The sequence below is a fragment of the Taudactylus pleione genome, unplaced genomic scaffold (genome assembly GCF_031769625.1).
Source record: "Taudactylus pleione unplaced genomic scaffold, aTauple2 ptg000122l, whole genome shotgun sequence".
In the NCBI taxonomy this organism is placed as follows: Eukaryota; Metazoa; Chordata; class Amphibia; order Anura; family Myobatrachidae; genus Taudactylus; species Taudactylus pleione.
Window position 1 is genome coordinate 6,986,621 of NW_028284524.1, and position 13,987 is coordinate 7,000,607.

The window sequence follows — 13,987 nt, forward strand, 5'->3', positions numbered from 1 at the left end:
GGTGTCAAGGTCCAGACAGTCCAAAGACTGTCATACTGCCATAATAAGGTCCTCTACGCCCTGACTTGACACAGAGTCTGAACCTTCCTCATCGGGCAGAACCTCCTCTTGGAGTTCCCTCTCCTCCTCTTCTTCCTCCCCTTTGGGATCTGACTCCAACAAGACACTGGATGGAGGAGGACGCTTATGCATAGTGCGTAGTTTAAACTCCTCAAAGAAGCGTTCCATAAAGGGCGATACTTTCTCGACCCCTATCGCCGAGCGCTCCATGGTACGGCCCCAAGGAGGATCAGGACCCTGGTAACCGCCCCCTGCAACAGTAGGCGGTGAGGGCAAAACAAGCGCTGGCGCTACTTGGGCTAATTCCTCTCTATGGCGGATCAGCGTCACCAGGTCAGAGAGTGAACGGCTCATAGCCTGAGCCCATGCCGGCTCCTCCGTAAGCGGAGTGGCTCCCCCAGCTGGCTGCGCACACATGGGCCCCAGCTGACAGTCCATACACAAAGCCCCTGCATCCAGTTGTCCACACAGCAATTTAGCCTGACACTGGGCACATGTAAAAAAAAATGTAGCCATTGTGGACTTTTTGACCGTCATTAGAGCACCCCCCTTCCTGCGCTGCCCTGCCGCAACAGTCAGCCAGGAAAAGCTTTTTTTTTTTATTTTTATTTTTTTAAACATATAAAAAATATAACAAGTGGCAATGAATATGCAAACACTCCAAGCAGGCACAAGAGCAGATTACAGTAATACTGAAAACTACTTAGCTGTATGCTGCAGAGGGAAAGGAGCTTGCTCTGTCCTCCCTCCATGCTGTTCAGGTTTGTGTCCTTTAAAAAGCTGTGATCAGACTTCCTGGGAGCCTGCATTTTGCCACTGGAGAGCGGGGGGAACCAGCAGCCATGGCTCCTCTCCCCTTCATACTGAAGCGAGCCTCACTGCTCCTTCCTTCAAGTGTTACTCCCCTTAGTGGGGAAAGCACTTGGACTGACCCGCATTTACCTACAGCACCTGGTATTCCCAGATGGTCTCCCATCCAAGCACAAACCAGGCCCAACTCTGCATAGTTTCCAAGAACAGCATGTCCAGTGTGGTGTTGCTGTAGGTCTCACCTGTGGTCAGAGCTCTCCCCACAGGAGCTGGCGAGACGGCGCTCGGCATTCAGTACCATGCTGACTGCCTGCACCTCTACCAGGTAAGAGCAGTGCGCTATCCCCGGGCCCAGACGGTCTCTACAGAGACTGGAGTATGTGGAATGGGGGAAGTGCTCAGCGCCATCCCCCCCTTAGATGCGGCTCTCACCGACGCTTAACACTCCAGCTGTGTGCTGCTATAAGCAGTGCACAGTAGCTATAGTAAAAAATAAACATAACATTACAAATAAAGGAAAAAATCCCTAAGCTAAACAGAGGTCTGCAGAGCAGCCCTGAAAAAACGTGCCTCTCTCCAAAAGCACTAAACTTACACTGAAGTCAGGAGTTGCAGAGGGGAGGAGATATAGATTTGAGTGTTAGTGCCAAATCCACGCCTTCCCACCTAAAACCCACAGTCCAGTGTCCCCCAGCCCAGATGAAAAAGTAATAAAATAATAAAACAGCCCGTATAAAATAACTCTTTTAGATGTGGAGACAATATTCACAAAGATTAGTTATTTTAACTGTTAGGCATCACTAATACTAGACCATCCACACAGTATCATATCTTTTATGAAGTATCAGAACAGGGTCCTGTCTAAGTCCAAGAGTGTTTAAATCAGTTTGGGATGTACTGTACACATTCAACATTGCATAAAAAAATCTTTCACCTTCTGATAAGAGTGCCCCCAGCAAAGAGTCTTCTTTTTCTTACTCAATTTTGCACTTTTTCTGACTCTGGGGAGCACCACCAACCTGCTAAATGTACGCAATATTTTGCGTCAACACCTGACTAAGGCCCTCATTCAGAGCCGTATGCTCTGAGCAGAGAGCACGCTCTGAATGAGGGCCGCCCTCCGTAATTCTGGAGCGTCCTCCTGGACGCTCGTATAGCTGTGGGTCGCCACCCACAGCCTATACGAGCGTGCAGTTTGATGGCCGCGATGGTCGTGACCATCGAAACTGCGAGCCGGAGCCTGCGGTTGAGTTTTTCAACCGCAAGGCCCGGAGTAATTTTGGCTCTATCAGAGCCAAAATTACTCCCACTGACATCACTTGTGACTAGTGACATCACTAGTGACATCACGGCTTCTGACGGTAGGCGTTCCCTTGGGAACGCCCCGTCAGGGAGGCACGCCCACCAAAGGGGGCGTGCTGTCAATCAACATCGACAGCACGCCCCCTTTGATCAGACACAACGAGCGAAGGACTTTCCTTCGCTCGTCGCGTCTGGTGCATGCGCACGACGGAGCTCCCTCCGTCGTGCGCATGCTCAGTGCAGACCATCGACCCACTTGCGAGCGGACAGCCGCTTGCGAGTGGGTCTGAATCAGGGCCTAAGTTGGTCTCTGATCATTTCCACCATCCCCATTCCAGTCATTGCAGACAACTCAGGGATGGTATACCGTCTGTTTATCCTGTGCGAGCTCTAAAACCCTGTGCTTTCTATGTCTGTGAAGACGCAAGTTACTATCTAATTTCTTTCCCCCACAGTGAATAAGCGGCAAACTTATGATCGTTATGGTAAATCTGGATTCTCAGGACCTGGTAAGTTTATTTTTATCTATCTCTATTACTTACTGTGTATCCCTGTGGACTATATTCTAGAGTCAGATTTACATAACATGTAAAATTGTTTCCCAACATAATTCTAAATCATACTAATATTGATATTTAGTTGATCTCACATTCTCTTCCTCACCACTTAAATTTCATTTTCCATTTTCCCACTCGCACAGAACCTGCCAGACCCAACGCAGGCTCCAGATATAATGGTTTTGCCTACACATTCCGGACCCCTGAAGAAGTATTCCGGGAATTTTTTGGTGGCAGAGACCCCTTCTCTGATTTTTTCGGTAAGCTAAAAAAAAAAATCAGTGACATAACAATCCATAGGAAGTGTATGTGTCCTATTTAAACAGACAAGAGGACCTTATGACCTGGCAAGGAAGTAGTGTTGTGAACAATTAACCATTCTAATGATGATTAATTACATAATTGCAAAGCGAATAAAAGCAGGATACAAAAAAATAAAATCAGAACAACTGGATTATCTCCTTAGATTGAACCTAGAGACCTTTAGTAATATTATTATTATCATTTATTTATATGGCGCCACAAGTGTTCCGCAGCACCTTACAAAGTACACTCTATATATTGAGCAAGTTGTACGGGAGCAATTTCATCTCGCCACAGGCCCCTGCATCTCATAACAACCCATGCCATGTCACCACAGTCCCCTGCTTCTCACTACTGCCCCCTTCATCTCACCAGTGTCACCACAACCCCCACTGCTGCTGGCTGGGGCCCGGTCACTGGCATGTGCTGGAAAGGACAGGAGGATAATGGATGAGAGATTTGTATTGCAGCTACCGTAAGCATTATCAGCAGCATGTCACCGGGCCAGGGACACCTGGGCATATTTATGCAGCCTCCATGCGAATCCCCCTCAAGCTGCCAAACATGGTGATGAGTAATGTCCTCTTTGCTCATGTACCCTGTATTTCCTGTGCTTCCTGTTGAGCTTCCTCGCTGTGGTCCCCCTGTCTAAGGACAGCGCTGACTTCCATGGGAGGTGCCTCCTGTTCTCTGAGGGCGTGTGGCTGAGCGGGAACATCATGCTGGAGAGGAAGTACTTCACGATGGAGGAGTGGTGGCCTTTGGGCCTGATTCAGTAAGGATCGCTGTTGCGTATACAGCTGCGAATTAGTATGGGGAACGCAGCTGCGAAAGTATGCTAATGCGGCATAGAGACGCTCACTGGTGCTTTCTCACATCCATACTACCTCGCACTCGCAACATTTACACCTGGTCTGACCAGCCACAGAAACTGCAAGTCTCGTCGCATGCAGTGAGTACTCAGGCTATGTATGCAGTTGCAGTGGATAATTTATACACACCCATGAAATATCGTTCAAACAGACAGGCATGCGTTTTTTCAGTCACTCCCCCATCACCACCCCCAAACGCTCACAGCCTGTCACTCACTTTGTGATGGATTCCTCAGTGGGTCTGTGAGTGCAGTGCGGTGCACACACAGTGGTTAACATTCGCTCAACCTGTGTACGTAATTGCAATTGCGTAAGCTGCTGAATCAGGCCCAGAGTCCTTCTGTAGGTTCAACGTAGGGATGGAGATCAGAATCCGATCATGGTCACTAACCATCAATGTTTTTGTTCCGAAGGTAGTGTTTTACCAATTTATGGTGGTGGTCCGATGTTTGGCACCATTGAATGGAAATCATTCAATGGTGTTCTGTTTTTTGGGTTTTTTTTTCATTCATGTTAGCTATGCCTCCCCTGGCTCTGTCATGGCTACCGTGTCTGCATCAGGGCATCATGAGTTCGTTGAAGGCTGTCTCTCACTCTCTGTCTATCTCAGCCGTGACCCTGCTCAGTCTCTGACTCCTTCCCCTCTCTAGGCTGCTGCTGAGCAACAGGGCACATTGCTATATGATTGGCTCTCTGAGACAGTGAGAGCCAATCAGAACACAGCCCTCAACCCTGCAGCAGCAGTGACTCACACAGCACAACCGTTTTTTCTGTGACTTGCTTCATTCCAAGCCTCAGGTTCAGATGCTCTCTTGTTTTTTTCAGCACCCTGGCCGACTCCTATACAGCAGCTTGGTGCAAGATTTTTTCCTGTGACTTGCTTCACTAAAATCGTCATTGCTCTGCTTCCTTTTGTCACAGATGAATGGTTCATATACCTAAACCTTTCTCAATCAATTCTATATACAGATGCACCTGGTTACATGTGGTTGATCGCACCACAAACGTGCGCATGCATCGCGCCCTGCGATTCCCTGTGCCTGCATACACTATGGTACACTTTGGCGCGGACTTCGATTGCACCATGCATTCCTATGGAGGCATGTACGCAGTGCGCATATTCGCTCACGGGCGCACGTCCCGCGCTATGCGTGGTGTGATTTGCCGCGCTGGCGGCAAGAATATAGCTGGGAATATCTGTAGAATACTGAAAACCCCATCAATATCCGTACAGTGGTTCAAGAGATTAGCCCAAATGAACAGTCAGACCCTTAAACGTTATTTATATATATAAATAGAGAGAGAGAGAGAGAGAGAGAGAGAGAGAGATTATAATATGAAAATAATACATCATGTGATTATGTGGATGAATTTTCATTTCTACAGCCACTCAAAACACAACTTAAAAAGTGCTAATGCTGTGGTACTCTTCCACTGTATACTTTATGTCTAGCACCGTACACTAACTACTGCCCAATGTGACTTTGTTGCTGTATCCATTGGTTGCACTTTCCTGTACCTTACCTCCAGACATGCTCATCCGTCACCCCTAGTTCTTTTACTGCCTTTTATATGTTACATGCTCCCCCCCCCACCACGGATCCCATGAATCCCATCCATCACTATCTTGCTATCAACCTTCCCCCTCTGTCCCCATCTACTACTGTACCTGTTGCCATTTAATCTTGCTGTCCTCTTGCATTGCCCTCTGTTTCATAGCCTATCATGTGTTTTTTTATCTTCTCTACACTGTATTCACTACTCACCCCTGCCGCGTCCTCACAACAAATTCCCTGCCTTTCTCTGGGACTTTGCCACCCCACTTGATTACTATGCCATCATGCCCTCTCATTCACTTCTTTCTCTGCCATCCCATCCTTGCCCCTTCTACACTACTCAAGCATTTTGGTTCTTCTCTCCTTACTCTACTTTATTCTCCCCTCCCCACTACCCCCAGAACTATACCCCTTTCTGCTCTAACTCCTCCTCCATCCCATTCTCCCCTGTCCACTCCCCTTGCATCCCATCTCCTTCCATCACTTCCTCAGACCCCTAACCACCTCCCTGTCCCCTCTGCTTCTCACATTAAGTCTTGTGCTATCTCCACTCTCTTCCTCTCCTGCTCACCTTGCCCCTTCCCTGACTCTCCTCCATTTACTTGTAACCCATCTTTCATCTTCAGTCTTTCCCTCTCTCTTGTGTCTCGTGAAATTCCAGCTCTGTGTGTTACAAACTGGCCACTGATTATGATCACTTTATCTCCAAGTCCCTTTAAACTCATCTCTATTACTGAGACTTGGACCTTCCACTTCTGCTGCTGCTTTGACCCTGCAATTGGCAGGGTCAAAGCGTGGGTATCATCCAGTGCACCTATTGAGTCATTCCCACTAAGCCCTCTTTTTCCTTCTCCTCTTTTGAATTATACTCTTTCCATTTCTCTTCCGTCCTGTTAACCTTCTGGTTGTGGTCATCTGCCATCTACCTGGTCCCTCCACTATCTTCCTTGATAATTTTGCTGCCTGGCTTCTACACTTTCTCTCTTTTGATCTCCCCTTTCATTTTACTGGTAACTTTATTATCTCCAATGATAATACTGCAGATTCTGCTGCTTCTAAATATTTCTCCCTCAACCCCTAATCAGAGGACCTCTGCCCCTTCTAACTCCAATGGTGACATTCTTGGACACATCTTTTCCCACCCCTGTGACATACATGATTTCACTAACTTCCCCATTCATCACCTTTTTCCCACGTTCCACAACCACCTCTCCCAAGACTACCTACACTTAGTGCAACCTTGATGCTCTGGATCTTGACTTTTTCCTCCTCCTTGGACTTGCTTCTTTCCTCAATCTCATCCATTTCCTGCACTGACATGACTGCTTCCCTTTATGACTCCACACTTCTGCCTCCTCATCACCAGCATTTGAAATGGAATTGGGTATAACTCGAGCTAAGAACAGTAAAGTAGGGCCTCATTAGTGGTATGGACCATCTCGAGGATGGAATTGTGGGCTTAGGGCTTGATTCAGACCCGCTCGCGAGCGCTGAACGCTCGCAAGCGGGTCGATGTTGCCCAAGTGCACATGCGCACGACGGAGGCGCCTCCGTCGTGCGCATGCGCTAGACCCGAATAACGATGGCCAAGCCGTCGTTATGGGTCTTGCACCAAAGGGGGCGTGCTGTCGATGGTGATTGACAGCACTCCCCCTTTGCTGGGCATGCCGGGGCCGTGGCTGCCCAGACGGAGGCGTTCCCATGGGAACGCCTACCGTCTGGGGCCGGCCCCACTGACATCACTAGTGATGTCAGTGGGAGTGCTTTTGGCTCTGATAGAGCCAAAAGCAATCCAGGGCTTGCGGCAGCGAGACCCTACCGCAGGGATCGTCACAAGCCCGATGGTCGCGATGGTCTTGACCATCGCGACCATCATTTTGGCCGCACGCTATAGCTGTGGGTGGTCACCCACAGCTATGCGAATGGCCAGGAGGCCGCTCCAAAAAGGAGAAGGGACGGCCCTGATTCAGAGCGAGCGCTCTGTCAGAGCGTCCGGCTCTGAATCAGGGCCTTAGTGTGGTGTAACACAAAAACAAGACGACGTAACAGCCAGCAGCTAGGTTTAAAGTTAACCATCCTTGGAGTGCTGTATTCAAGACCGTCCATTACAACTTTGTCTTTCTATTAAGGTGAAGACATTTTGTTCCCTGGGATGGGCAGTGAAGAAAGGAATCACACACACACTGCACCCTTGTCAGATTTTTTTCCCAGTAGCAGAGGTAAGCCTTTTGACTATTGTCTCTCGTCCTTCCTGTGTTATTTGTATACATATATGTAGTCAAGAAATGCTATAATCAAATGTAAAAAAAATAAATAAAACTCCTCTACAGACATTTACTAACTTCAACACAGTAATACTCCAAATTAACTGCAGATTAAAAGGGCCCATACATCAGAAGTGTATCGAGTCAATTCGCTGTTCTCCCAATACCTGGGTCGGAGGATCGGCAAAATCCAACATGTTGAAAATCCTCAATTAGCCGATTCTGATCCAAAAATTATCGGGATCAGCGAGTCAGGGATTTTTAACATGCTGGATTTTACCGATCGGCATCAGTGACTCGCTCATAGATGTATGGCCCACCTAAGTCTTACTGGTTTGTGTAGTTGCAATAATTGTGAGTAAATAATTCAAATTTTTTAAAACTGCTGGTTGATGTGCTGTGACTTTCCTTATTTTTTACATTTTAATTCTTGTCCCCGTTTGAATCCTGCCATGTTAATAATCACTTTGGTGAATTTCTCTTTACAGTTTTCTCATCCTTTTCTTCTTTTGGAAGTGACGGATTTGGGATGCCTGGAAGTGTTGCCTCGATGTCCACCACAACCACAATTGTTAATGGGAAAAGAATAACAACCAGACGGTGAGTTCAGTATCAGTTCGTTTGGCATCATCTTATATGTAGACGCCTGTACAGATGTGTCCTCATACACTATTGCTGCAGTTGCGCCAAACAGACCCTCTCGGCACGCCAGATCCCATGCGACTCTCCAAGCGCTGAGCGTTTCTTTTGTGTCCTTTTTTGCACAGATTGCATTTTAGTTGCAATGTGATACGACTAAAACACTCCACGAGACTCCACTGATTAATTATTTATATGACACTTGTATATCTGTATGTGACTGAGCCTGAATCTGTATCCGATGCGCTACAATGCAGTGGCCGCAGCTTTTTTTGACTAGCGTTCAGTCCTGCAGGTCGCTGGGTGCGGTGCCCGTGAATTTCATTCAGTGCAGGATCCCGACCTCCGATCGTCGTCAGGTTGACCAGCATGTTCCATAGATAGTCGGGGTGGGCAAGGACCCAACTTGCATGCGCATCGCTGGTCCTTGCCGGCTATCCATTAGATGACATTATGAACAATGCGATCAAAACCTCCTGGTTTTGGTCGGATCGTTCAAACACTCGTGTAATTGATAGGCCCCTTTAGTAGCACAATAGTTCTAGTGAATGAATAGACTGTATTGACATCAGTATTGGCTTGTCACATAAAAATGTCCATCTCCACTATGTGTACTAACTTGGCCTTATAAGGGAGAGAAGACACTTTTTTTGCCTGTACTAACCCCTGTGGTCTCCCTTATAGGAGAGTAGAGAATGGGGTGGAGCGAGTGGAGGTGGAAGAGGATGGCCAGCTGACGTCCATCCGGGTGAACGGTAAGGACATCTTTAAACAGCATAATTCACTTGTGCAGTGAATATGAAGAGCAGAAGAGGTAGCAGTCACAGGAATGGACTGGAATTATATGTGACTAATAAAAAATATGTGGCTGAATAAATATTTGGCTGTGTACATTTATATATAGCTATGAGTGACACAGTCTCTGTTTCATATTATTGTGTGTGTCGCATGCATAGCAACAGTTCTAGAGCATCTAATCAGATTACCGGGTTTTCTTTATAAATAAACACACTCACTCATTTGGAGATAGTAATTAGCATAAGTAAGATGAATTATAAAGCAAAGGGGCTTCCTTGAGCTTTGTGCACTCATTTTGATACACTACATATTGTATAGTGATAGAAATATTAGCATTTATTTTTCAGCAGTGACATGAATACTTTATGAATGTTTTAGGGCCTGATTCAGCAGAGGACGGAATTGCGATTCCGTCCTGCAAAAATGCAACGCAGCAGGAGGTGACTGACACCTACTTGCTGCATCTGCGATCCCAGCGCTGCAACCAAGGTCGCAGCCTGTTATCACCGATGGTTGCCCCTTTGGTCAGGCTGCGGTAATGAAGCTTACTACAGCCTGACCACGTCCTGTCAGCCTTGCGAAGCCAGGATGTCTACATCCATGGACACAGATCCTGGCCTTGCCACTCCCGGAAACGGGGCGACAAGTTCCTGTTTTCGGGAACACAGGTAGTCCCCGCCCCCACACTGCCCCGCAAACGTGATCAATCAGGCAGCACATACGGGACCCTGCATGCAATTTTGCAGGACCTGATCTGCACGTGCGCAGATTCCCGAGAAGTAGGCCCCTAGTCCCATGCTTGCTCTACACTTGTAGAGATGTAGCTTTGTTTGCAGATGGAGCAGAGCTCAATGAAACTAATGGCACTACCCAGCACATAACTGCTTGTGATGCAGAGTCGCACACAAGTTCTGTTTTGCAGACATAATTTGTGTATGTCTGCACTGGGCATGCTTCAGAGCCGAGAATATGGAACTGCAGATGTTTATGAATTGTATGCAACATAGTTCCATCTTCACTTGCGGGTGAAGGGATGTAACTGAGTGGTAATTGGGCGTTCTTATGTTGTCAAAGCAACCAACAAAATTGCAGGCACAGTTTTTGTGGCCGATTAAAGCCAGGTGAAATTAGTTAATGTTTCATATAACAATCTATACTATGCATTGTAATCATCAGGAATAAAATAAATACCGCCATTTCAGACAGACAGAGTAGTTAATAGAAATATGTTAACGTATTGGTAGGTTCATTTTAAAGATAATTTTATTAACATAAATAGCAAAATGGTCAGTAAATGGATCTAGAAATTATATATAAATAGTGTACTAATAAAAATGCTGGTCACTCTATACGATTCAAGCCAATTGCATTTAAAATTGTACCTGTAGAGGCAGCCATTTAGTGGGCTGAACTAGTGTTCTGGAGGTTGCAGACAATCGGTTCACCAAGAAGCAGCAACATCACTAAGGTGCATTCATTTTAGCTTTATTTACCTATTTGCTGTGTATGTAACGCTCTCTGTATAAGGTGGCACTGCTGTTATTGTCTCCAAGTATTATACTCACATTATAACGTTTCTTAATAGAATTGCTTATGTTTTAGTTAATTCTCTAGAATGTCAACTAGAGGTGACAAGATGGGGTGAGTTCTCTAGCCTCCCTGCGGGTCCTGGTGCTGGCGACGATAGCTGGGGTAATACACTTAGGTGGTATTTTGAGCAGGGGAACAATAGATTACTATTGGTCTACATTGTTACATCCCTCCTAAGCTATGTGCACAACACCATTTTTTTTTTACAAAACTGTCTTCACAGCCTACATAGTGGGGGCCAGAAAGGCTGCACCAGCACCCAGGAAAGCTCTTGGTGGCTTTGGCAACAAACAGACAGTGAGTTCAGTATGAACATGTCCCCTCTTTATCATGCTGTAATTTCCTGTCTAATGCCAGCGACTACAGAGTGAGAATTTAAAGGAAGAAGACACCAGTCAATAGGTAAAACTTTCATTGAATTTCAAAGACAGGCGGACAGAGACCAAAATATAAACTAATAACAGTGATATAGGTACACATACCTATCCTTATTCAGTCTGTACCCCAGTGTAATATTACACAATAAAATTCAGCTAGCCAAAGATTTGCTAGATACAGAGCACTCAGGATATCCAGGAGGTCAGCACATGGCAGATATAGGAAATGAGAAGATCCATGACTCAGCGAGGTACATCTGTGAACATAGACGGAGCATTTCAGCGCAGGTTTACAGCGGAAGTTTCTACAGTACTACAAACATAGAACAGCTTATAAATTGAGTCACCTGTGCTCTTACAGAAAACATGCCTGGTAGGTGAATATAATAGGGGATGATGGCAGCGCTGAATCCCATTTTAAGTAACGTATACCTTTCTCTACAGCTATTTTTTATGTTCAGAAATGCACCCTTCCAATAGATTTTAATTTAACCTGTTAGGCAACAAGGAATTTATTGCTTTATGTGCTGTTACCAGACATTTTTCATATTCCTGTTGTCTGTTTTACAGGGGTAGAGGATGAACTTGCCATGGCACTCGAAATGAGCAAAAGGGATCAGAGAGATGCGCCATCCACCAACACCCGGCTCAGAGAGTCCCCATACAACGTACAGCGCTCTCAGAGTTCCCCCACGGCCTATGTGGTGTTGGACAGCGATGATGAAGATGAGGATCTGCAGCTGGCTATGGCTTACAGTCTGTCTGAGATGGAGGCCGCAGGGCAGCAGCAAGCAGGTGTGAGAATTAAGCAGAGAAAAGGGAAAGGACAGCCACAGGAGGCAGTGGGACAGCAGAGAGGGCAGAGACAGGGGGATCAGCCGAGGCACCAGCAGGTGTCAGATAAGCCAAAGCATCAGCAGGCAGAACATCTGCCAAGACACCAGGAGACATTGCATCAGCAAAGGCAAAAGGAGGAAACTAAAGGAAGGAAGAGCAGGGGGGAGCAGGAGAACTTAAATACTGAAGGCAAAGATGACAAAAAGAGTAAGAGTAGATGTTACATCTGTTAGTGACTCTGGGCCTTGACAAAACCCTACAGCTTTTGCAAAGATTTGATGTGAGATTTATTTATTTTTTTAATCTGTAAACCATCCAGACCTCTGCATTGCATTGCTTGTTCCTCAGGCAACTAAAAGTCTAAAGCAGTGGATTACACAGAGTTGACAAGCTTGCCTTTTCTAAAGGCTCTTTATGTATTATAGTGACCTCCTTTCACCTGCCCTATAGTCTTGCTGAGCGCTGTCTCATCTTTCCGGATCTTTGCTTGGCACTTACTGGGGAATGCTTCCTGAAGAGCGCAGTTTCTGGCTATCTGCATGTTGCTTCCACTCTATTACTGTTACTGTACGGTTTTTCAATTCTGGTCAGGGATAAAGTTCCTGGTCAACTAGTAAGTGACTTGGAAAGTTAAAATGTAAATTAGGCATAAATCTTAACTGTACTTAATGGGACAGTGGAACATTGATTTCATCTTGTGACATAATAAAGTGCCAAATAGCTTAGGCAAGTCCTTTCCTGAATGTCAAAAAATCTTGACAATGTTCCTTTTTTCCTTATGTTTAGTTGAGAATAACAATATTTGCAATTTATTATTAATAATATTTCTGCTCACTGGTAGTAGGAAAAATAAGCATTTATCAAAGCTATCTAATTGTGAGCTGGAGATTTCAGATACTATTGTTAATCTAGTTTGAAAATATTGTATTCTGAGCTCTTACATCCTCCTCCTATCCCTATTGATTAGAATACAACTTGACAACTACTGTTCATTTTTTAACATGTTACATCTGTATTTCAGTCTCTGCAGAATAGTTAAGTTGTTACAGCACAGCAGAAAATTTTGATTTTCAACAAAACAGGAGGAAAATGATACTCAGCATTACACGGTCCCATTAACTATTTGCCTACTGAATGTTTTGCTTTTTTTACTAGGTGTGTTCTGAGAATGGAGTCACACAGTACTGTTATCATCGCTGGCTGGGTGGGTGCGAGGGGAGCACAAACAGGCTTTCCTCCAACACAAATCACCTTTCCTCTGCGCAGGTTTGGAATGTGGGCTCTACAATCCTGATGGATTCAGGGGACCCCTGTCTCATATTCTGCTCTGGACTGGAATAAGACTTTTTCTTCTTTTGGAAACTGGGGGAGGGGCTTAAGACTTGGTGGATTTTGAAAGGGCTGGACCTATAGGTTTATATGTGCAGGACTGTGTGGGGAAAAAAGCATGACTGTGTGTGTGCATATATAGTATTATATATACAGTATATATATATATATATAATATGTGGAATGTAATTTGTATACATAGTTCCAATTACAATTGCTTTCAGATATGCTTGAGAACTGTTGTTGAGAAACACTCAATGGACTGAATTCCTGTGACTTGGGAATAAGGTTGTATCACATTAATAAAATATATCTATCGAGAGGGGATGAATGTGTGTATAATGAAAAACATCTTTACTAAAATAAACCAGACTACTTTTAATAAACGTCTTCTCATTGTACTCTTATAATAAAATGCTAATGTATTCATGTACATAACATCAGCCATAATACTAAAGCCAGCTGCCTAAAGTTGTGCAGGTCCCCTCGTGCCACTAAAACAGCTCTGACTTGTCGAGGCATGGACTCCATAAAACCTTTAAAGGTGTCCTGCGATATCTGGCACCAAGATGTTCGCAGCAGATCCTTTAAGTCCTGTAAATTGTGAGGTGGTGCCTCCGTGGCTCGGACTTGTTTTTCTAGCACATCCCACTGATGCTCATTCGGATTGAAATCTGGGAATTTGGAGGCCCT

General features: G+C 45.4%; 1 protein-coding gene across 1 annotated transcript in view; it reads left to right on the forward strand.

Annotated features, from left to right (window-relative positions):
- Nucleotides 1–13,114, forward strand: part of DNAJB2 (DnaJ heat shock protein family (Hsp40) member B2) — a 38,841-nt gene extending 25,727 nt beyond the window's left edge. Inside the window, exons 5-10 of the mRNA XM_088472321.1 lie at nt 2,628–2,681; nt 2,873–2,989; nt 7,590–7,679; nt 8,213–8,324; nt 9,048–9,118; nt 11,699–13,114. Coding sequence (XP_088328447.1) covers nt 2,628–2,681; nt 2,873–2,989; nt 7,590–7,679; nt 8,213–8,324; nt 9,048–9,118; nt 11,699–12,198 — 944 coding nt within the window. The 3' untranslated portion in view covers nt 12,199–13,114. The remainder of the gene's footprint in view (nt 1–2,627; nt 2,682–2,872; nt 2,990–7,589; nt 7,680–8,212; nt 8,325–9,047; nt 9,119–11,698) is intronic.
- The last annotated feature ends 873 nt before the right edge of the window (nt 13,115–13,987 follow it).